A 20,713-nucleotide genomic window follows, 5' to 3' on the forward strand; every position below is an offset into this window, starting at 1 on the left:
GGGATGAGGATGGAACTGTCTGTCCTGGTGACAGGAGCAGCTTTGCCTCTGCTGACCAAGCTCTCATCTCATTTCTGGGATAAAAAAACTGAAATAAAACCAGTGGGTGCTTTGTACCACTTGAGAAGTTGCGGAGTCACCATCCCTGGAGGTGCCCAAGAGGCACCGGGACGGGATGAGGATGGAACTGTCTGTCCTGGTGACAGGAGCAGCTTTGCCTCTGCTGACCAAGCTCTCATTTCTGGGATAAAAAAACTGCAATAAAACCAGTGGTGTTTTGGGCCACTCTGTGACACAAAGAAACGGCCTTAAGCTGATACAGGGGAGGTTCGGTTAGATATTAGGGGGAGAAAATAAACCAGTGGGTGGTCAGGCACTGGAATAATTTCCCAGAGAAGCTGCGGAGTCACTATCCCTGGAGGTGCCCAAGAGGCACCGGGACGGGATTAGGATGGAACTGTCTGTCCTGGTGACAGGAGCAGGTTTGCCTCTGCTGATCCAGCTCTCATTTCTGGGATAAAAAAACTGAAATAAAACCAGTGGGTGCTTTGTACCACTTGAGAAGTTGCGGAGTCACCATCCCTGGCGGTGCCCCAGAGGCGCCCGGAGCCGGCGCTGGGTGAGGACCGGGGCGGCAGCGCTGTCACCGGGAGCTCCCTCCCACCCCTCCCGCCTGCCCGGCCCTCCCGGCCGAGCCGCGCCGGGGGCGGCCCCGAGCACCGCCCGCGGGGAGGAGCGGAAGGGTTAAACCGGGGAAGGGCCGCGGCTCCGGGGCGGCCCCGGCCCCCCCTTGCCGGCGGCCCGGCCATGCCCGCTCCGCTGCCAGCTCGCACCGCGCTCTCGGCGGGCCCGGGCGGCGGCGGCCGGCCCTGAGCGCTCGGCTCCGGCGGCTCCGAGGGCTCCGAGGGCTCCGGCGGCTCCCGCGGCTCCCGCGGCTCCGGCGGCTCCCGCGGCTCCGGCGGCTCCGGCGGCGGCCGGCCCTGAGCGCTCGGCTCCGGCGGCTCCCGCGGCTCCGGCGGCTCCCGCGGCTCCGGCAGCTCCCGCGGCTCCGAGGGCTCCGAGGGCTCCCAGGGCTCCGGCGGCTCCGGCGGCTCCCGCGGCTCCCGCGGCTCCGTGTCAGGCCCGGGCCCAGCCCGGCGCTGCCCTCAGCGAGGTGAGGAGCCGGCGGCGCTGAGGGAGGGTTGTGAGGGAGGGTCCCGGCCGGGAAATCTCCCGTGCTCAGCGTTCTTTGTCTGCGGCTCAGCGGCTGAGGGAGAGGGGCCGCATTCCCCCGCTGGCCTAAAAGCTTGCTTTTTTTTCTTGAGCTGTGCGGGTTTATCCCGATGGGTATTTAAATGTCTTTGTCCTCCTCAGAGATCGCCCCTCGTCTGGCAGCTGCGCCTCACCCTCAGTGTTCCTCCCGGCAGAAAATCTCCTCCCGGCAGAAAATCCCCTCTCGATCCCCCTCACGCTCTGCCGGTGAACCCAGAGTGTCCCGTCAGAGCCCTGCACCTGCTGCTTTTATGCTTTTATAATTCCAGGGTGTTCTAAACAAACTCCCGGTTCTTCCCTCCCAGGAGAAGGCAGCACGCAGATTCCAGGCTTCTCCCGGCAGTGCTCCCCAGCCTCCAGCTCTTCCCCACAACACCAACCCCCAGCACCTGGATTTGCAAAAATAAGCAGATTTTGGTTACCACCCCCTCGCCCTCCCCACCTCAAAGATATTTTATTTTCCCTACTTCCTGGTCCTGCCCCTCCTTTGTGATTTCAGTTTGGTTTGGCATCGCTCTCAGTATTTCCAACAACTAAAATGTTGCAAGTTAAGCTCATGGCTGTTTAGAAATGCCCCAGCCTGTGTTAGACATCTCTGGCAGCAGCAGCCAGACACCCAAAACAGCACTTTGGTCCTTAAAATCAGGTCAGGACAGATAACACATTGCTAATGAGATTTAAATGTACTTAGAGCTGCCAGTGCCCTGGCAAAGTTATTGAGAGGAGGGCAAAGGGAAGCTCACAGAACTGGAGATCTCCTGCCCACCTCTGTCCCCTCCCCAGCAACAAACTGTCATCCCAAAGGGACAGTCTTGCTGCCCAGAATTGTAAGAACTGCTTTCCATCCTGTCTGCTTGGACTCCATGAAGGGGCACACAAACAAACTGTATAAAACCCCCAAAGCCTGAAATAGGAAGAAGAAATGGGACAAGAGCCCTTCAGGAGTAGTGGAGGCTGCTGGCAGCCGCACCAGAGTGGCTGAGGGAGCTCTTTGAGCTGCTGAGCTCACACTGGCTCAGCTCCCACTGTCCCCAGTCCCCCTGTCCCCACCTGCACCCTGACCTACCCAGCCCTTCTTGCTGCTTCACTGACCCTCACCACCTCTTTTTCTTCCTCAGTGCATTTCTATTCCCTTTAAACGCTGTTTTCCCTCCTTCTTAGCCAAAGACAATTTTGTCATCTTAAAAATAATAAGGAAAAGAAAAACAACAGGGGCCGATTCCAGCTTCCACTTGGGGTGGTGTTGGTGTGGGGTGGTGTTTCTGGAGGCTGCTGCTGTGATCTGGGCACAGGGAAGGGATGACATTTTGGGGTGCTGCAGCATTTCCCAAAGCCTTGGCCCCAGCCAGGCTTTGAGGGAATCCAGTGGGGTTTCTCCTGTTCCCAGTCGGATCTCTGCAGCATCCCAAGGGCAGAGCTTGGCTTTTCCAAGCAGCAAAATACCCCTTTTGGTTGGTCCAGGATCTTTCTTCTCTTCTTTCCTCCTCAATGTTTTTTCTTGCACAAGGGATTGATTGATGATCCCAGCTCTGGGGGCAGTGAGTGCCCATCCTGGCTCTTTTTTCCTTGCAGCTCCTTTCTGCCCTTAGACAAGCCCAGAGTGCTGCCTGACAGGAGCCAGAGATGACCAAGGAAGAAGATCTACCAGACTGGAACTCATCCAAGGAGTTTTATGAAAAATATGAGCCGAAGGAGGTTTTGGGCAGGTAAAGCTTTATTTTTGGCAAGCAGCTTGTTTTGGTTTCAAGTCCTTCAGTGCCAAATAGGAACAGTGTTCCCTGGGAATCTGATACAAACAGGGCCCACAGCAGCATGGGGCTAAAAATAGCATGGAACAGCACTTTCCATCAGCTCAAAACCTTCTGTCCCACCGAGACAGGACGACAGAGAGCGAGACCCGCTGGTGCATGAAAATCCCAGCCAGCCCAGGTGCTGGTGGCTGGGCAGGCAGGGATGGAACCAACCCCCCTTTTGTCCCTGTTGTCCCTGGCAGGGGGGTGAGCAGCGTGGTCCGGCGGTGCATCCACAAAACCACCAGGCAGGAATATGCCGTGAAGATCATCGACATCACGGCGGGGAACATCTCCCCCAAGGAGGTGCAGGAGCTGCGGGAAGCCACCACCAAGGAGATCGACATCCTCCGCAAGGTCTCGGGCCACCCCAACGTCAGTAAGTCAGGCCTTGAGCATCCACTCAAGGGCAATTTCTGCCCTGTCTGTTCCTCAGGGTGTCCCCAGGAAGGGTTTTTGGGGTGAAATCCCTGGATGATGCCAAGCTCAGAGCATTTTTTGCTCTCCCTCCACGCACACACTCCAGCAATGCCCCCCTCTTGTCTCCCAAGCACAACACTTGTGAAGATCAGCTCCTCATTAACTCAGTTAGCAGTTAAATCAGATTTTTAGTCCATTGATGGAGAGGAACACTGTGCTCACAGCTCCTGTTCTTATTACAGTCCAGCTGAAGGACAGCTATGAATCCAGCACCTTCTTCTTCTTGGTGTTTGACCTGTAAGTACCAGCTGGCTCAGCACCCTGGGTCTACTCCCTCTCTGCAGATTGTTCCCAACTTTTTACAGCCCAAAAATGGCAAAGTGGAGGGACAAGCAGCTCTTAAGGTAGAATCAGGCCCCAATTACTGCAAGCTCATTGCAGCTCTGCTGCCAGCACTGTTTTCCCTCTGTCAGCGGCTCAGCACTGCTCGGGTTTCCCTGTAACCTTTGGTGAGAGCTGTCATGCATCCCTGAGGGATATTTATATGCTCAGTGGGACCAGGGTGTCTGCAAAGCCACAATTCCCAATGCCAGGAGAGTGCAATGGATGTCAGAGGAGTGGGATGGCACTGGGAGATCCTCATCCCTGCCCCATCTTTGATGGTTGGACTTGGTGATCTTAAAGATCTTTTCCAACCTTAACAATTGTGTTTCTATCCAAAACCTGCCCTCTCCAGACACAGCTTCTTCTCCTCCTGCCTGATATTTTACTGAAATATATAAAGGCATTTTTACCCTTTTTCATGAAAGTTATTTTGGGCTGTTAAGAGGCACTGACCCCTAATTAATCCTCCCCAGGGACTCAGGGCTGGTTTGCTTTTGCAGCTCAGCCTCTGCCTGACTCTGTTTCCCCTCCCTCATGCAGGATGAAGAGAGGGGAGCTCTTTGACTACCTCACTGAGAAAGTCACCTTGAGCGAGAAAGAAACCAGGTAAGGCCAGGTGCAGAGGGATCAAAATCATCTTGCAAGAGCAGAGCGTGGGTTTGAGGGGAGAGCACAGCACCCTGGGCTGTGTCCCTGTGCACTGTCCCTGTCCCCTTCCCTGGGATCGTGGTGCCAGCAGGTATTTGGGACAGGGAATGAGCTGTCCCCATCCTCAGGAAGATCATGCGAGCGCTGCTGGAAGTGATCCAGTACCTGCACTCCATCAACATCGTCCACCGGGACCTGAAGCCGGAGAACATCCTGCTGGATGATGACATGAACATCAAGCTGACAGATTTTGGCTTCTCCTGCCAGCTGAACGAGAATGAGAAGCTAAAAGGTAGGGGGCTGGAGAGGTGGGGGGATGCTGGGCTGGTGAGTTCTTCCAGCCCCACTCTCTCCTTGCCACCAGTCTCACCTGCGGGGGCAAATTGGTGCTGTTTGGCTGCTTTTGCTGTCCTGACACACAAGTTCTGCCTGCACACATCTTCCACACCTCTCTCCTTGCCATGTAAAAAGTTGCTGCTCTTTAGGAGAACCGTTCTAAATCCATGCCACTTCTTTTTTCCTCCAGTTGATCCCCATTACTTCATCCACTTACTTACATGCCCCAACTTGTTTCCCCCAACTCCTACATGCAAAGAGCCACATATCCAACAACAGGCATCCCCTCTCACAAGCATCCATATAATTTTTTTGCTCACATCTTAGCCACAATAATTCATCAAAAAAGTCACTAGTGAGATGCACACAGGTTGTAATTCCTCCCTGTGAGCACCATTCCCACAAAGATCCCACCATGGGCTGCCTGGAGGTGGGTGGGAATGGCACCTGGGTTGATGCTCTGCTCTGTGTCCCTGTCCCCACAGAGATCTGTGGCACTCCTGGCTACCTGGCCCCTGAGATCCTGCAGTGCTCCATGGATGATGAGCACCAAGGCTATGGGAAGGAGGTGGATATGTGAGTGAGAAGCTCTTCCATAAACTCACACACGGGGTTTGAGGCACAGCTAGAACTGTGCGCATGGGGACCTGTTTTAGTGTGTGGAAAGAGTGAAATGATGCATCAAAAGCCAATATTGGTGGCTGTGAGGGCATGTTTGGGTCACCAGGGGGTTCTACACAGAGCAGGGGGTGAAGCAGCCTGGGGACATACCCATCTCCCCACTTTGCCCCATTGTGGGAGGGAAAACAAAACTTGCTGTTCATGGAAGTCAGCTTAGGCTGAGCTCCATGACATGGGGGTTTTAAACACACCTTGTGCAGCCCCTGAGAGAGCAGCCAGCTCAGGGCAGCCCACCAGAGCTCTGCAGGGACTTTGCCACTTCTGGTGGCTTCAGGTTTCAGTGGTCAGACTTGTGACACACACCAGGGCATTTCATCCCTTTTCCAATCTGAGCCAGGACACCTGGCACTGTGCCCAAGGGCATCCAGCCTGGCTGGCATCACCAAGCCCCACTCTCTTCCCTAAAAACCCTGCAAGGGTCAAACACTCCCATCTCAAGGCATCCTCCTGCAGCATCCAGGCAGCAGCTCCCCATCAGCTCAGCTCAAACCCCCTCAAGCAGCGAGCTCAGCCCCCCTCTTCAGGCACAGGCAGGGCAGCTCCCTGCTGGTTTTCCAGGCGTGGCCACCCTGGGGTGCAGAGCCAGCTGGGTGCCCCGGGGGTGGCCCAGGGCTGCTGGAGGTTCCGTGTGGGCTGCCTGCAGGTGGAGCACCGGGGTGATCATGTACACCCTGCTGGCCGGCTCGCCGCCCTTCTGGCACCGCAAGCAGATGCTGATGCTGCGCATGATCATGAACGGTGATTACCAGTTCGGCTCCCCGGAGTGGGACGACCGCTCCGACACCGTCAAGGACCTGGTGGGTGCTTGGGCTGGGAAAAGCTGGAGTGGAGGGGGTGCTGCAGAGCCCTGGGGTACCCCAAACTGAGCGGGTGGCCCTGCAGATCTCGCGGTTCCTGGTGGTGGACCCGCAGCAGCGGTACACGGCGGGCGAGGCGCTGGCACACCCCTTCTTCCAGCAGTACGACGTGGAGGAGGTCCGGCACTTCAGCCCTTTCCGCAAGTTCAAGGTGGGCATGAGGCTGGGAGCTGCAGGAGCCAGCAGTGGGATGGGTTTGGGAGAAACTGGGGCATTGGGCAAGGCTGATGGGGCTGGGTTTTGGGAGGATGTGGCAGCCTAGGTATAGAACAGGCACTCCCTGACAGGAGGGAGTTAAGGGAGAAGGGAGAAACTGCCTCTCACCTCAGAAAATAATCATTGAAAGAGCTGGAGCATTCAACCTGGAGAAGGCTCCATGGAGACCTTAGAGCTCCTTCCATTGCCTAAAGAGGTTCCAAGAGAGCTGGAGAGGGACTTTGGACAAGGGATGGAGTGACAGGACAAGGGCGAATGGCTTCTCACTGCCAGAGGGCAGCGTCACATGGGATACTGGGAAGAAATTCTTGGCTGTGAGGGTGGTGAGGCCCTGGCAGAGGTTTCCCAGAGAAGCTGTGGCTGCCCCATCCCTGGAAATGTCCAAGGCCAGGTCAAACAGGGCTTGGAGCAACCTGGGATAGGTGAAGACATCTCTGCTCATGGCAGGGAGTATAATGGGCTTTAAGTTCCCTTTTAGCTCAAACCATGCTGTGATTCTGTGATGCCCTGGCATGAACCCCTGCCCTTTGCCAGCCCCCCAGGAACTAAACTGTGCCAGGCACTGAGCCCCCTCCTGACTCCCCCACATGAGGTGATGCACTGGGACCACTCCATTGTGGGAACTCCACTGAATCCCAGGCTGTTGGGAGGATTCCCCTGAATCCCAGGCTATTGTGGGAGAATTCCTCTGAATGCCAGGCTGTTGGGAGGATTCCTCTGACTGCCAGGCTGTTGTGGGATAATTCCCCTGACTGCCAGGCTGTTGTGGGAATTCCTCTGACTGTCAGGCTGTTGTGGGAATTCCTCTGAATGCCAGACTGTTGTGGGGATTCCCCTGCCAGGCTGTTGTGGGTGGATTCCCCTGACTGCCACCTTGTTGTGGGAATTCCTCTGAATGCCAGGCTGTTGTGGGAGAATTCCCCTGACTGCCAGGCTGTTGTGGGAGAATTCCTCTGGCTGCCTGGCTGTTGGGAGGATTCCCCTGAATGTCAGGCTGTTATGGGAGAACTCCCCTGAATGCCAGGCTGTTGTGGGAATTCCCCTGACTGCTGTTGTGGGGAGAACTCCCCTGACTGCCAGGCTGTTCCCTGTGCCCAGGTGATCTGCCTGACCGTGCTGGCCTCGGTGAGGATCTACTACCAGTACCGGCTGGTGAAGTCGGTGACCAGGGAGCTGGTGGTCAGGGACCCCTACGCCCTCAAGCCCGTCCGCAAGCTCATCGACGCCTGCGCCTTCCGCACCTACCGCCACTGGGTGAAGAAGGGGGAGGCCCAGAACAGAGCTGCCCTCTTTGAGAACACCTGCAAGGCCATCCTGCTCACCCTGGCAACTGAGGAGGGGCTGTTCTGATCGCTGCCCCGGCCCCTGGTTTGGCTCACCGTGAGGCGAGTAAAATCTTGGAAAACAAAACGGTGGTTTCTGGGGTTTTTAAGTTTTCTTCTACTTGGCTCAGGACTGGTGCAAATACAAACCCAGCAAATAATTTGCTCCTGGGGTGTGTCTCACTGGAGGAATGGGCTTGGAGAAGCACCCTTTTAACAGAGCCAGAGCCAGCTGCAGCTCCCCATGGGGAAGGCTCAGCCCTCAGGCACCTGCAGTGCTAGTTTTGGGACAGTTAGAGGTGGATGAGGATCCCTGAGCAGTTTTCTGTGTTCTTGCCCACCTTTGTGGTGAAGGCTCCTGGTTAGGTTTGGTGCGGAGCTTGTGCACAGAGAGTTTGTGCTCGTTGTAACTCCTGGGAGAGGTGGGGCACTGGTTTGTCACACACATAATTTTGTCACTGCTCAAATGTCAATGAAGGTGCCTTGTTTTGCTTCTGGGGAGGCTCAGCACTGCTCCAAAGCTGGGACTTCCCAAGGGAATGGGGATTGATTCTGACTCCCTCTTCCACCCCCATCACTTCACCCCTAGCAGCCCCACACTGATGGTCACAGGGGGCTGTGGGTGTCCCCTCACTGGGGCTGGAGGTCAGAGCAGCTCTGGCCCAGTCCCACACATGCATCCCTCTGCTTTCCATGGACAACAAGAGGAGAGCTGGAGCATCTCCCACACCAAAAGAACACTAAAGACAAACCCCCCTTCCTGTCTTGCCAAGCACTGCTCCCACCCAGCCAACCCAGCGCTGAAAAGGTTGAAATTATTTTTAATTTTAGAAACAATTGGGGTTTAATGGAAGTTACAGCTGGGGGTTACTGTTCATCTCCACAGGAGAAAAAGCCTCAGGTGTTCCCAGTGAGCTCTCAGAGCTCGGCTTTGCTCTGGCTTTTCCAGGCTGGCACGGGCGGGATGTCAGCGGCGCAGCGGAAGCTGAGGTTGTCAGAGGCAGAGTCTGGTGTGTTCCCCATCCTCACAGGGAAAAAGAGTCCCAAAATTAGGGATCCTTCCCAGTTAACACATATCCCTAATATGTTACAACACTCACAACCCTAATGTGACCTGCTAGAACAGCCTAGAACATCTTCCAATTCCTCTAAATAACTTAGAGAAAAGCATTTCATTATTAATACCTACTGGAAAACACATGATTTGAGAAGCATTTAGGAATGGATTTATAGCAGGGGTGGTTTTACCCATATTTGTAGTGTGCCCTGCCAAATGCTTCTTAAAAAAAATAGTGTAGGAACTAACAAACATCTTTTAAAATAAAACCAACCCAGAGAAAATCCATGTGCAGCAGCACCTGGACTTTGGCTAGACCTACCTGGTGGTGACACAAGCTCTGTGGTTTGCAGAGCCATCTGCAGTGTCAATCCACGAGGCTCCTCTCAGCACCTGCATCTTCTGAGCCCTGGATGCTCTTCCTGGAGCTGGGAATTCCGATGCTGTCCATTCCCAGGTGTTTCCCAGCAGGTCGTAGAACCCTGAGATGGTTTTGTATCAGATGAGGAGAGCAGTTGTGCAAGAAATGTAAATTTGGTGTATGGGAGGGGGAACAACATTCAAAGGATCGTTCAAGAGCGTGGTTTAATGGTGAGGCTGAAGAAAGTCCTCACTGTATTTGAAACTTCAATGTCTCATCATTTCCCATGTGCACAAGGACATGGCAGCCAGAAAATGTCCTTGGAATTTTTTTTACATCCCACTGAGTTGCAGAACAACGCAGTTTTAATTAAAAGAAGGTGGTTTGGTGCCTGAAGTGCAGCAGGTTCACCTCAGCCAACTCCAGTACCAACCATCAATGCTTTTCCTGGACTCACTTACTCTACTCCAGACCCCACACATCTGAAACTGCCCAGCTCCAGGATTTGATAATTAACATGAATTTAAGGAGCAGATGCCATCCCCAAAGCAGGGTGAGGGTGCTCTGTACCGTAGCTGTTCTGGGCAGGGAAGGCTGTCACCGGGGAGACGCCGTGGTAGCCGTCCTCAGCCGTGTCCCCCCGAGGGAAGTCACCCTGGGGGAACAGAAATCACTCCCAGCAAAGAACCACCCCAGAAACAACCCCAGATCCTGCTCCTCACAGAGCTGTGCCACACTCCAAATAGGCAAATAACTCTCTGGTGGCAATTTATGCTGGTCAAGAGAGGTCAACCACCTGAAGTTGTTCCAAGTTCCCTCTTCAAACAAATTTAAGTGTGAATTTTTAGAAGTAGTAAAATCCTGGTTTCCCAGGGAAGATGGGCTGAGCCTGCTCCCTCTGAGGGTATTTTTACAACCCTCCCAGAAGCTCAGTTTCAGTACCCCCAGTGTTTCCCAGGACACCCTCACTCAGTGGCTGAGTGAAACCCCACCCTGAGGACAGCCCAGCATGGGTGGGATAATTTTTATGATCTTACCTGCCACAGGTTTGTACGGTTTGGCTGGAACTTGTTTCCCCAGGGATACATCCTTTCTGCCAGTGAGGAAAAGGCACTTGTTAGCCCTGGCTCACTCCAGCCAGGCTTTTAGGATTGTCCTTTTCTGCTCAGCTTGAGCTACTGAGGTTTTATTAATTTATTTTATTATTCATTAATATTATCACACTCTCAGGACAAAAGAGGTGGTTCAAACCCCCCTCAGATCAATATCTGAAAACATCTCTGGAGGGAGGTTTGGATCTGGTGGAACTAACACCACTCCATGCCTGGTTTGGGAAAAGCCCAGAGTTTGTGCTACTTACGCTCCAGTCCTCCCCTGGCAGCAAATTCCCACTCCTCCTCCGACGGGAGCCGCTTCCCTTTCCAGGCACAGAAAGCCTGAGCATCGTTCCAGCTCACGTGCAGCACTGGGTAATCCAGCCTCTCCTTTATGCTGGAGCCAGGGCCTGAGGGCTGTGAGGGATTTAAGCAGATTTGAATTCATTTTACACAGCTTTCATTACAAAGGGAATAAGGAATGGAAGAGATGAAAGTATGGAAAATGTTTTTTCGTCTATTTTTGATCTGGTTCAGCACACACAACACACGAGCTCCCAGCATGGAGAGGAGTCACCACACCAGGATTGTATTATATCAGATTTTATCACACCAAGATTTTACCACACCAAGATTTTATCACACCAGGATTTTACCAGACCAGGATTTTTACTCACCTGTCTCCAAAAAGCCTTTTCGATGGGCAGCCACCACGGGGCTGACTGGGGAAAGAAATGACACCAAGATTAAAGGTGAACTGGTGACACCTGGACTGGTGACAGTCCCACAGCAGGGTGTGTTAGTGTGGGAAATGCTGCAGTTTGAGCTGGGTTATCACAGATATCTGGATGCTGCTTTCTCACAGAGCAGAGGTATCTGCTTTTAAAAGTGAAAACAGATCAAGAGGCTCATGCTGTCCAGTTTTTCTATATTAAATTTGGATTATTGAAGTACTTTGAAACAAATTTTACTTCCTCCCAGCTCCTGGAGTCCAGACTGACAGCTGATAGAGCATGAAAACAGAGGAGCACACAAATCAACCCCAGCTCGATCCTGCTGAGGTTCAAAAGCAAAACAAGCTCAGACTAAAGAAAAACCTCTGAGAACAGCAGGCTCTGCAAAGAGGCAGCTGCTCCTCGGTGGAAAAGCAACACCAAACTCATCATAGGATTCAGATTTACCTCCAGTTTTTGGGTGACTTTTTTTTTCAGCTCTTCAGATACGAAATCCTCAAAGACAAAGCTCCAGCCAAATGCTTCTGCTTCTGTTTTGTATTTCTTTTCTCTAACAAACTCCCTGGCATAAACACAACACGCTCTGGGTAAGAATTCTTCAAGCTCTGCCTCACAAATCTGCTTGTGCAAAGGCAAAAGGTACAAAACTTACAGACCCCCCAGCTCCAGATGGTTTGATTTAGATTTAACAGATAAAACAGTCCAGTGTGCATCTTTGCACAGATTTTATAGTTGTAATGTCACCTGTGCAGGTAAATTCAGCCTGCACTCAGGTTTCCATAACTGCAGAGAGAAAAAGTCCCTTAAAAGTCAATAAAACCTGTGGCTGCTGTTAGTGGAAGAGGAGAAGAGAAGAGGAACATCGGAAGAAGAAAGGAGGAGAAGAAAGAGAGAAAAAGGAGATGAAAAAGAGAAGGAAAAAACGAGGAAAGAGAGGGGGAAATGACAAAAAAGGAAATAAAAGTATGTTTGCAAACCACGCTGCCACGATGGTACAGCTTGCACCTGTGAGAGCGACTTCCTATTGACAGGCAGATTTTTTTCCAGTGAGCACCCAAGCACTGGCTTTCGGAGCCCAGGAACAAGGTGCAGAACAGCTGGCAGCCCAGCAGCCCCCCGAGGCACGGCGGGCTCACCTGAAGTCCCGGTTTGTCACCGGGTGTTTGTCGAGAGCAAACGGCTTCACCGTCACCTCCCTGGCGGGCCCCTCCTCGCCCCTCCTCTGCAGGGAGCCGGATCCCATCTGGAAGGTGCCTCCGGGCAGCTGCACCATGCTGCCATCCTCTCCGAGCGCTGAAAAGGGAGAAAGTCAGCACAAGTTTCATTTTTAAACATGAGCGAGACGCAGCCAGTGATGTCGCTGCGTGTGCCGAAGGGGTGGCAGCGCTGGGTGTCCGTACAGCTCAAAGCATTGAAAATCCCATTTTGGGGAAGGGAGCGATCCCCGGCTGGGGGATCAGCAGGAGGCTCCGGGAGGGGGATGCAGGGGGGGTTTGGGGGGCTCTCACCGCGCTGAGCCCCCAGCACCCCGCAGCACAGCAGGAGCAGCCGCGCCGCCGCTCCCATCCCGGAGCCGCGGGGGAACGGCGGGGGAACGGCGGGGAACGGCGGGGGAACCGCGGGGGACGGCGGGGGAACCGCGGGGAACGGCGGGGGAACGGCGGGGAACCGCGGGGAACGGCGGGGAACGCCGGGGAACGGCGGGGAACGCCGGGGGAACGGCGGGGGAACCGCGGGGAACGGCGGGGGAACGGCGGGGAACCGCGGGGAACGGCGGGGAACCGCGGGGGAACCGCGGGGAACCGCGGGGAACGGCGGGGAACGGCGGGGGAACCGCGGGGGAACGGCGGGGAACGGCGGGGGAACCGCGGGGGAACGGCGGGGAACCGCGGGGGAACGGCGGGGAACGGCGGGGGAACCGCGGGGGACGGCGGGGGAACCGCGGGGGACGGCGGGGGAACGGCGGGGGAACGGCGGGGAACCGCGGGGGACGGCGGGGGAACGGCGGGGGAACGGCGGGGAACCGCGGGGGAACCACCGGGGAACGGCGGGGGAACGGCGGGGAACCGCGGGGGAACGGCGGGGAACCGCGGGGAACGGCGGGGAACGGCGGGGGAACGGCGGGGGAACCGCGGGGGAACGGCGGGGAACGGCGGGGGAACCGCGGGGGAACGGCGGGGAACCGCGGGGGAACGGCGGGGAACGGCGGGGGAACGGCGGGGAACGGCGGGGGAACCGCCCCGGAGGTGCCGCGGGCTCGGGAAGCGCTTCCGGGCCATCGGCTCTGCAGGGAAAGGGGATTTCTGTCACTGCCCGGCACCGGGGCAAGGGAGGCTTCTTTGGGTGTTCGAGGGGTTTTGCTTCGTGTGTGACAGAGAAAGGAGATTGCTCTTTACACACAGGACCGCTGGGTTTAGGGAAAATCATCCCCGAGGGCAGGAGGCTGTGCCCCTGCCACAAACCCACTGAAAGCTCTGCCCAGACCTGCTCTGGCACTCGTTATCCATGAATGCTTTAATGTAGAGGCATCACTATTAAAAATCCATCCCTTAAAACAGGTCCTTCACCCCCCACAAGCCACGCTGCAGTTTTATTCATAAGCAAGTACAACACAATTAAGTTACTGCCTTAATTCAGTCTTTTTTTTTTTAATTTACTGAACAAATTCCAGGCCTGATCCCACCCTCTTCCCAGAGCAGTAGTAGTAGTAATTTCACAGAAGTCTTGAGTAGCAGTTTCACAAAATTGCCAAGATTAGGACTCAGGAATGAAGCCCCCCTGCTGCAGAATGTTCTGGAGGGGGTGGAGGTTAAAGAACAGACACCCAAAGCACAGAACAGAACAGTTTATTGGGTAAAAATGGAAAGCAACTGCAGCCACACAGTTCAGTGAAATCAAAAATAAATAACTCCTTTTTTAGAGCCAAATATTTGATTAAGTTGCTGAGATTTTGGGTGGCTGTGTTACCAAAGGGGCTGCCCCTCATGGCAGAGTGACTTCTGGTGTTGGGACACCCACCAGAGCCAAGGACAGGGCCCTGGGGTGGATTCCTTGGAGAATTCCAGGGAGCAGCTCCAGCTCAGCCCTTCAGGGAGGACATCCCAGCTCTCATGATTTCATCCACCAGGAGAATGTTGCTAGCAATGACCGTGCTGGAAACAGGAAAGGAATAGTTACAACTGCCAAACTCAGCTTCATTTTTCTGTTTCAAAACATCTTCCTTTACATGGGATCCCCAGTTTTACATCACTTAAACACACAGAGTAATGCTACAAAGTGAGATACTGCCAGCCTTACCATGAATGAAGCAGCTGCTTTTTGACATTGTAATTATCCCAGATTCCAGCTGCTGCAGCCACCATTGGCTCCCCTGCAACAGAAGTGAGGCAGCCTTTAAAAAAACAGCTCACACAGAGACATCTGATATCACTCACTGTATCCAACAGTGTGCTTCATCCTCTAAAAACCTCAAATCAGAACACACTGAACTACAGCAGCCTGACTGCCAAAGCTTTTGTGCAGCTTTTTATCAATGAAGATAAATTTTCTGCACTCAGAGCTGAGCCAGGCTCTTACTGGAGCATCACCTATGGCTGACGGAGTCCTTACCAGTGTTGAGATCAACCCCAGTGAGCTGCCCCGACTCCATGTGCTCTGCCTGGACCTTCACCAGCGTCTCCTGGGGATCGTATCCCGAGTTCTGAGCAAGCACCTGGCACAGAGCAGAGGGATCGGCTTCATTTTGCTGATCAGAGCCCTCCAGCAGAAAAAGCACCGAGTCTGTGTGTGCTTTAAAGCCACTTTATTACCCAGGAACTCCTTTTACCTTAGGAATGATGAGCAGAGCATCAGCAAAAGCCTGAACTCCGAGCTGGGCTCTTCCTTTCACGCTGGGTTTGTGTTTGACAAGAGCATTGGCTACTGCCACCTCCAGTGCCCCTGCTCCTGGCACCACACATCCTGCAAGGGAAAAGCACCTGTTTCAGTTTAAACAGCTCATTTTTAGTGCAGTTTCGTCTCTTCCCTCCATATCCAGCACCTGAACAGGTGAGTAATCAACCACAGAACTCGCACTGAGCTCAGGTTTGGACTAGAGCAGGAACCAAGGGAGCTGATAGATAATTCCCTAATTTTGGGATGAGTTTCCACAGGTCCTTATGATGATTAACAGGGAGGGGACTCACCATCCTCAATGGCATTTTTCACAGCCCGCAGCCCATCCCTGACTGCATCCTTGATCTGGGTCAGCGTGTGCTTGTTGGGGCCCCGGATGAGCAGGGTCACCGAGCGGGGGTTCTCACACTTCTCAATGAAGGTGTACTTCTCCTCTCCCTGTGGGAAACAGGGCCAGGTTTGCCTCTCAGCCACTTGCTTCAGCAATGTCTACACAAATTAATAAACTGGATGCTTTTAGGCTGGGTTCTGCACTGACAGTACTTTAAGAAGTGATGAGAAGCAGCAGAATTTTATTTCTGTTTTCTCAGTCTGTGACAGGAGCAAACATCCAGGCAGATGTTCACAGCCAAGTGGATTTGTAGTATTTTATTTCAATACTCCAGCTTTACTCTTCAAACACTTGGTCACTCACCAGTGTGTACTCATAGACAAGCCCTGCGTGTCCCAGGCAGTCAGGAGTGAGATCCTCCACAGAATTCATGGCAGTGCCACCACAGGCCAGGGTCAGTCTGACAGAGAACAGGCAGAACTCAGCTTTGTGTTCAATAAAACCCAAAATCACTGCAGTATTTCAGCCTGCAGATCCTAGGCTTGCAACAGTTTGGTTTTGTTCATGGAAGAGCTGTTTAAAAAACTAACGTGTAGAATTAAGGCTCCTCTGTAGGTGTCTGCATTTAAAGCATCCTGAGAGCTCAAACTGCCCTTTCTGCAGTTTGTCCAAACTGCCCCGAGTTACACCACAAGAGCTGCACAGATTGAAGTGGAATTTTTAGTCAAGTCTTTAAAAGATGGATTTAAGCCAGACTTGACTGACTGTCTCAGTTTGGAAGAGCAGATTATTGTAACCTCTTCCCTCCCCGAAACTGACCTTTCCATGTTCCTCCTTTTAGCTCTCCTCAAAGCAACTATTCCTTCTTTGGCAAGGGCATCCAAGGAAAATGGATCAATTCCCTGCAAGCAGAAAGTGACCATCAGCATAAGGACAAAGCTAAAAACACCTCCTCTCACTCTGACACTTTGAAGTTCTTCCTTGAGGCTCAAAGATCTCAAGCAGAAGCTTACATTATATTCAAAAGTATCAGCCTAAATTTAGATAACTGGCATTTCAAATAATTTTTAGTTATTGTTTTCATCTCACCTTCTGGTTGATCACAACAAATCCTTTGTCTGAGTCGCCACAGACTTTTCTTTTCAACTCTACGATTTTGTTGACTCGGTCTTCAATGAACTTTCTTTCTGCTTTCACCAACTTCTCCCTCTCCTCAGCACTTTTGTAAAAGAATCCAGAGCTCACCTCTCTGAAGGGGAAAAAACCCACAAAAAGCAGTGAGAAAACTTCCTCTCTGTTGTAGAAATAAACCTGAGCATAAGGAATGAGCCTTTCAGTAACATTCTGAAGACATCCACCCAAAACAAACCAGGCCCTCCAACCCACACTGCTGTTCCTGCTCTCTGGTTCAGAGCTGTTCCACTTCAAAAGATAAGGCAGACACTTGAAGCTGAGAGAACTCTGAAGTGTATTAATGTTTTTGCTCTAGAATATCAAACTGTGCCCAGGAAAGAAAGGACCTTCAACCTTTCTGTGATCACACAACAAAATAAAAACCACTGTGAAGCTCTCCCTCTCACAGAGATTTTTTTCACCCACTACCTTTCCCAAAAAGGCTGCAGAAGGGGCATCACCTTTCCCCTTCAAATTCTTGGTTGGTATTTAAGCATATTTTAGATAAAAGTCCTTAGGATAATGAGCATTTGCTGTGTACTCACGTTTTCTCATACTCCAGAGACACATTGCAGGTAAGAATAAAAGCATCTTCCACTCTTTTCTTCATGTCAGGGTGGCGAGCTCCATGATCCAGAACCAGCCCCCTGATCAGCCTGCAAGATTAAAAACCGTTCTGGGTGTCCACGGACACAAACACAGGATTTCACAGAGTGCAGAGAGTGGAACTGCTCCAACCCAAACTGCCTGGGCACTTGTGTTGGCAGTGAACAAGGATGATGTGTTCCCCCTCCAAGGGCATGCTCATTGTCATAAAAAAAGCACACCAGGCAGAGTGGAAAAAAGGAATTTGCTCTGGCATGGTGTCTGACTGCATCAGCTACTGAGGAAAGCTAGTGCAGAATTCATCCATGCACCGAGGGAAATGGAAATCCTATGGAATATCCAATCCACAACCCAGTTTCCATTTATCAAATGCTGCTTTATATTTAACAGATACCAACCTAAAGCAGCATTGAGCTACAGACCCTAAGAAAAAAGTATTTATCCAACACTGTTAAACCAGTGCTGTTCTTCTAATTTGATCAAGGAATCAATTCAGTGTGTGAGAAACTTCTGCCACGATATTTATGGCTGAAATCTGTATTTTAACTCTTCCACTGGTAGCTTTAGGGCACCCTAAAGAGAAACCAAAGCCCCCCAGGCTCCTCAAAGCTCATGGCCCCATTATCTGAAGCCCAAGGATCCTCCTGACTTACGTTGTGTCTGTTTCTGATTTGTGCTTCATCTCCATGATTTCCACCATGTACAGGTCAATGGGCTCGCCTGGTTTTCTGACTGTCAGGACAGAATCGACCACAGCCTGCAACACAGGGGAGGGAAACATCCCAAAATGACCATCAGTCTTCCAAATGCAAGTTCACATCTTTCACACTTCAAATTCGAGTCCCAGCACTTCCAAAGCTGGCTCTCTTCACACACAGAGGCAGAGGTGACAGGGACACTCACCTCTGTCAGGATGTCAGCAAGCTCAGCGTGGACTTTAGTCCTGAGGGAAGTCCTGGCAACATCGATGAGGGTGTCCCTGTCCATCTCCTTGGACACTTTGACTTGTTCCAAAACCTCAAGTGCTTTTTCCTTGGCAATCTCAAATCCTTCAGCTACTATTCTAGGGTGCAAACCCTAAGGCAAGGGAAGAGAAATCATTGCACAATGGAAGGCAAAATGGTTCTTTTTCCACAACCAGAACCTGTGGTTTCAACATTTCATGGAATGGCAAAGCACAGGGAATATGCTGCTCAGGCCATGTGTTCTGTCCTTCTGAATACATATAAAAGGAATGCAAATCCTTCCAATGCAGAGGAAAAGTACAGATTAATTTAGCACAGAACTCAAACCAAGGGAACTACAAAGCACACTTGGGTGTTCGCTGTGCAATACCCGCGTTTACCTGCCCTCAGGGAGGAGCTCATTTAAACTCTCCAAAAGTGTTTTGAGTCACACAAAACAAAGTAACAGCAGGTATCACACAAAACCTTAAAAGCTACAGTATCCACAATGAGCAGCTTTGATTTTCAACAGGGTTAAGTCCTCTTCTCTAGCTCTTCCCCCTTTTTACAACTTCTCATTTTAAACAGAACAATGTATTTATTTTCCACTCCTGTTAAACATTGAACAAAAAAAACCCACTGAGGGATCTTGGTGAAAGTTTTACCTCGCCCACCTACAAATGAAACACTGCATACACACCTCAGAAATATAAAGATCTGCCTGCTTTAGGAGCTCTCCAATGATGAGGACATTCGAGGTGGTGCCATCTCCAGTGATGTCATCTTGTGCTGTTGCTACTTTTGCTATCAAGGAGGCCGTGGGGTGTTGGATTTGCTAGACAAAAACAAGAAGCTGAGCAGTTGAATTTCACTGCAGCGGTACAGCAAACAAAAATCTGAGATCAGCTAACAAAGAACTGAAGGTGATGTTCTAATGGTTTACCCTAATTTGTTTGCTACGCCTCTGGCTGGTTATTTTACTCATTCTTGTGGTGCCGTTTATATTTTTAACATTATTTTATTTATAGCATTACCTCAACCTGCATTTACTTCTTTACCCTCCTCCCAAGGACCATTTTGCTTCAATACATAAGGGCGGGAGGGGCAAGGGGGACGCGATTCCCCCTCACCCAAAGGCTCGTCCCTCCCTAAACCCCCTGCGAGTACCAGCCCCAGCTCACCATTTCCTGCAGCAGCACGTTGCCATCTTTGGTCAGCTTGATGTCTCCGGACCCCGAGACGAGCCTGCGGGCGGCACGGGCGGGTGAGCAGCGCCCCGGCCCCAACACACGCGTGTGAGGCCGCGGGCCCGCCCCGCTCCTTCCCCATCCATTCATCCAGCCGGCCCCGAACACGTGCGGGGCCGCGGGCCCGCGCCGCTCCCTCCCCATCTCCCCATCCCTCAGCCACCCCGCCTCCGCCTTTGTTCCCCTCCGCGCATCCCGGCCCTCACCGCTTCCCCTCACGCCTCCCCTCAGGCCGTGCACCATCCCCCCCCAACCCCACCCGCGGCGAGACGCGCGGGGGCTCCCTCACATCTTCATGGTGCCCTTGGGGCCCAGGTTGGTCCTCAGCACGTCCTGCAGCCCGCGGGCCGCGCTGATGTTGACGGCCAGCGCGGCCTGGGCACGGGCCACCTCGGCCTTGGGGTTGAGCGCCTTCACCGCCATGACTGCGCTCCTCTGTGGGCAGCGCCGGGCGGGGCGGGGCGCCGCCTCCCGCCCGCCCCTTCTAGAACACTCCGGGCTCGCCCATTGGCCAGTGGGCGCGACGCCGCATTTCTATTGGTTACAGTGCCTGTCACTCATCCCGGCGGCTCCCGCCGCCAAGGCATCCCGGTTTTCATTGGCTCGTTGGCGCAGCAGCCGCTCTCCCATTGGCTGCGGCGCCTGTCGCTCCGCCCAGTCGCGGCTCCGCCCTCAGAACGGGCCGTGAGGGGAGCGCGGGGAGGGTGAGGGCGGTCAGTGAACGGGCGGGGATGGTCGCTGCTTAATCCGCCCCAGCAACTCCGCAGAAGCGTGAAAATAAATAATTAAACTCAGTGATTTCACATTAGACCGGTAGAATTAATAGTTAAGTGGACTGGATTAATAATCGATGGATCTTGGTTAAATTCGGGATTGAGGTTAATGAAAACTCGTCTTATAGCACACAAGCTGATGTGTGGGGCACCGGGGCCTCCATAGCCCCCAGTGCACACCCTCTGCCCAGGGCTTTCCTGAACTGAATCCCTCCCAGGGCTCCAAGGATGGGGATGGTCCCTCCCAAGGCTGCACAGAGATTTCTGTGTAGAATAAACCCAGAAATATTATTGTCAAGACAACCTTGGTGGGTGCTGAAGGGTTTTCCCTAAGCGGCCTGTCAGGGCTCACTCCTGCAGACACTGAAATATTTGTGTTTTCGGACTCTGAAACGCAGGGACAAGTGAGTTTCGCTGGAGAGGAACTGCAGAAGAAGCTCCTGCCATGGTCCCTCACAGCCCTGCGGGTGCTGGTTGCTCCGGCTTTGAATCCCAAACTGCTCCAGATGGGCTCGGACCTGCCAGCGCTCACTGCAGTGACACCAGCTGTGACACAGCTCCTGATCTCCAGTGCTGCATGAGGCAGGGGCCCGG

The 20,713-nt window shown here is 53.0% G+C and overlaps 3 protein-coding genes and 2 non-coding genes across 7 annotated transcripts; 1 reads left to right on the top strand and 4 right to left on the bottom strand.

Moving 5' to 3' along the window:
• Window positions 1–583: 583 nt before the first annotated feature.
• Window positions 584–7,993, top strand: PHKG1 (phosphorylase kinase catalytic subunit gamma 1). 3 transcript variants are annotated; one of them, XM_021550927.4, is made up of 10 exons: window positions 584–619; window positions 2,841–2,957; window positions 3,245–3,420; window positions 3,704–3,758; window positions 4,386–4,451; window positions 4,622–4,785; window positions 5,315–5,405; window positions 6,154–6,307; window positions 6,393–6,518; window positions 7,682–7,993. In XM_021550927.4, the coding sequence occupies exons 2-10, from the start codon at window positions 2,875–2,877 to the stop codon at window positions 7,931–7,933; spliced, it is 1,167 nt and encodes a 388-aa protein (XP_021406602.1). In that variant the 5' UTR covers window positions 584–619; window positions 2,841–2,874; the 3' UTR covers window positions 7,934–7,993. The 3 variants fall into 3 exon arrangements, with proteins under 3 accessions (XP_021406602.1, XP_021406600.1, XP_021406601.1); XM_021550925.4 differs by lacking the exon at window positions 584–619 and adding an exon at window positions 1,007–1,153 and having other exon boundaries at window positions 2,824–2,957; XM_021550926.4 differs by lacking the exon at window positions 584–619 and adding an exon at window positions 1,069–1,153.
• A 713-nt stretch (window positions 7,994–8,706) lies between these two features.
• On the bottom strand, window positions 8,707–13,340 carry SUMF2 (sulfatase modifying factor 2). The gene is made up of 9 exons (XM_021550929.4): window positions 12,660–13,340; window positions 12,288–12,444; window positions 11,599–11,713; window positions 11,095–11,139; window positions 10,684–10,834; window positions 10,361–10,416; window positions 9,894–9,978; window positions 9,285–9,444; window positions 8,707–8,929 (listed from the first exon to the last, which is right to left on the bottom strand). The coding sequence occupies exons 1-9, from the start codon at window positions 12,715–12,717 to the stop codon at window positions 8,824–8,826; spliced, it is 933 nt and encodes a 310-aa protein (XP_021406604.3). The 5' UTR covers window positions 12,718–13,340; the 3' UTR covers window positions 8,707–8,823.
• Window positions 13,341–13,980: 640 nt separating this feature from the next.
• On the bottom strand, window positions 13,981–19,804 carry LOC110482036 (T-complex protein 1 subunit zeta). The gene is made up of 14 exons (XM_021550952.2): window positions 19,636–19,804; window positions 19,281–19,344; window positions 18,800–18,934; window positions 18,059–18,232; window positions 17,809–17,912; window positions 17,095–17,205; window positions 16,466–16,625; window positions 16,196–16,278; window positions 15,740–15,836; window positions 15,336–15,483; window positions 14,978–15,111; window positions 14,761–14,863; window positions 14,449–14,521; window positions 13,981–14,303 (listed from the first exon to the last, which is right to left on the bottom strand). Exons 1-14 carry the CDS (start codon window positions 19,767–19,769, stop codon window positions 14,231–14,233), a joined length of 1,593 nt encoding a protein of 530 aa, XP_021406627.1. The 5' UTR covers window positions 19,770–19,804; the 3' UTR covers window positions 13,981–14,230.
• Window positions 17,329–17,464, bottom strand: LOC116184319 (small nucleolar RNA SNORA15). Its single transcript, XR_004149080.2, has one exon. It is a non-coding gene; the product is annotated as a small nucleolar RNA SNORA15 (small nucleolar RNA).
• LOC116184320 (small nucleolar RNA SNORA22) lies at window positions 18,356–18,487 on the bottom strand. The gene has a single exon (XR_004149081.1). It is a non-coding gene; the product is annotated as a small nucleolar RNA SNORA22 (small nucleolar RNA).
• Window positions 19,805–20,713: the final 909 nt, after the last annotated feature.

The sequence above is a fragment of the Lonchura striata genome, chromosome 19 (genome assembly GCF_050655825.1).
Source record: "Lonchura striata isolate lonStrDom1 chromosome 19, ASM5065582v1, whole genome shotgun sequence".
Taxonomy (NCBI): domain Eukaryota; kingdom Metazoa; phylum Chordata; class Aves; order Passeriformes; family Estrildidae; genus Lonchura; species Lonchura striata.

What these genes read in the sequence shown, in the direction of transcription:
- SUMF2 (XM_021550929.4), bottom strand. Translation starts at nt 12,717, where the DNA reads ATGGGAGCGGCGGCGCGGCTGCTCCTGCTGTGCTGCGGGGTGCTGGGG. An exon ending in TGCCAGGGGAGGACTGGAGC is followed by an intron (nt 10,417 to 10,683) that starts GTAAGTAGCACA and finishes CCTCACTGGCAG; the next exon opens with AAAGGATGTATCCCTGGGGA. An exon ending in AGAGCTTGTGTCACCACCAG is followed by an intron (nt 8,930 to 9,284) that starts GTAGGTCTAGCC and finishes TTTCCCTGTGAG; the next exon opens with GATGGGGAACACACCAGACT.
- LOC110482036 (XM_021550952.2), bottom strand. Translation starts at nt 19,769, where the DNA reads ATGGCGGTGAAGGCGCTCAACCCCAAGGCCGAGGTGGCCCGTGCCCAG. An exon ending in CAGATCTTTATATTTCTGAG is followed by an intron (nt 18,233 to 18,799) that starts GTGTGTATGCAG and finishes CCCTTGCCTTAG; the next exon opens with GGTTTGCACCCTAGAATAGT. An exon ending in AAAAGGAGGAACATGGAAAG is followed by an intron (nt 15,837 to 16,195) that starts GTCAGTTTCGGG and finishes GTTCTCTGTCAG; the next exon opens with ACTGACCCTGGCCTGTGGTG.
- PHKG1 (XM_021550927.4), top strand. Translation starts at nt 2,875, where the DNA reads ATGACCAAGGAAGAAGATCTACCAGACTGGAACTCATCCAAGGAGTTT. An exon ending in TTCTTCTTGGTGTTTGACCT is followed by an intron (nt 3,759 to 4,385) that starts GTAAGTACCAGC and finishes TCCCTCATGCAG; the next exon opens with GATGAAGAGAGGGGAGCTCT. An exon ending in CGAGAATGAGAAGCTAAAAG is followed by an intron (nt 4,786 to 5,314) that starts GTAGGGGGCTGG and finishes CTGTCCCCACAG; the next exon opens with AGATCTGTGGCACTCCTGGC.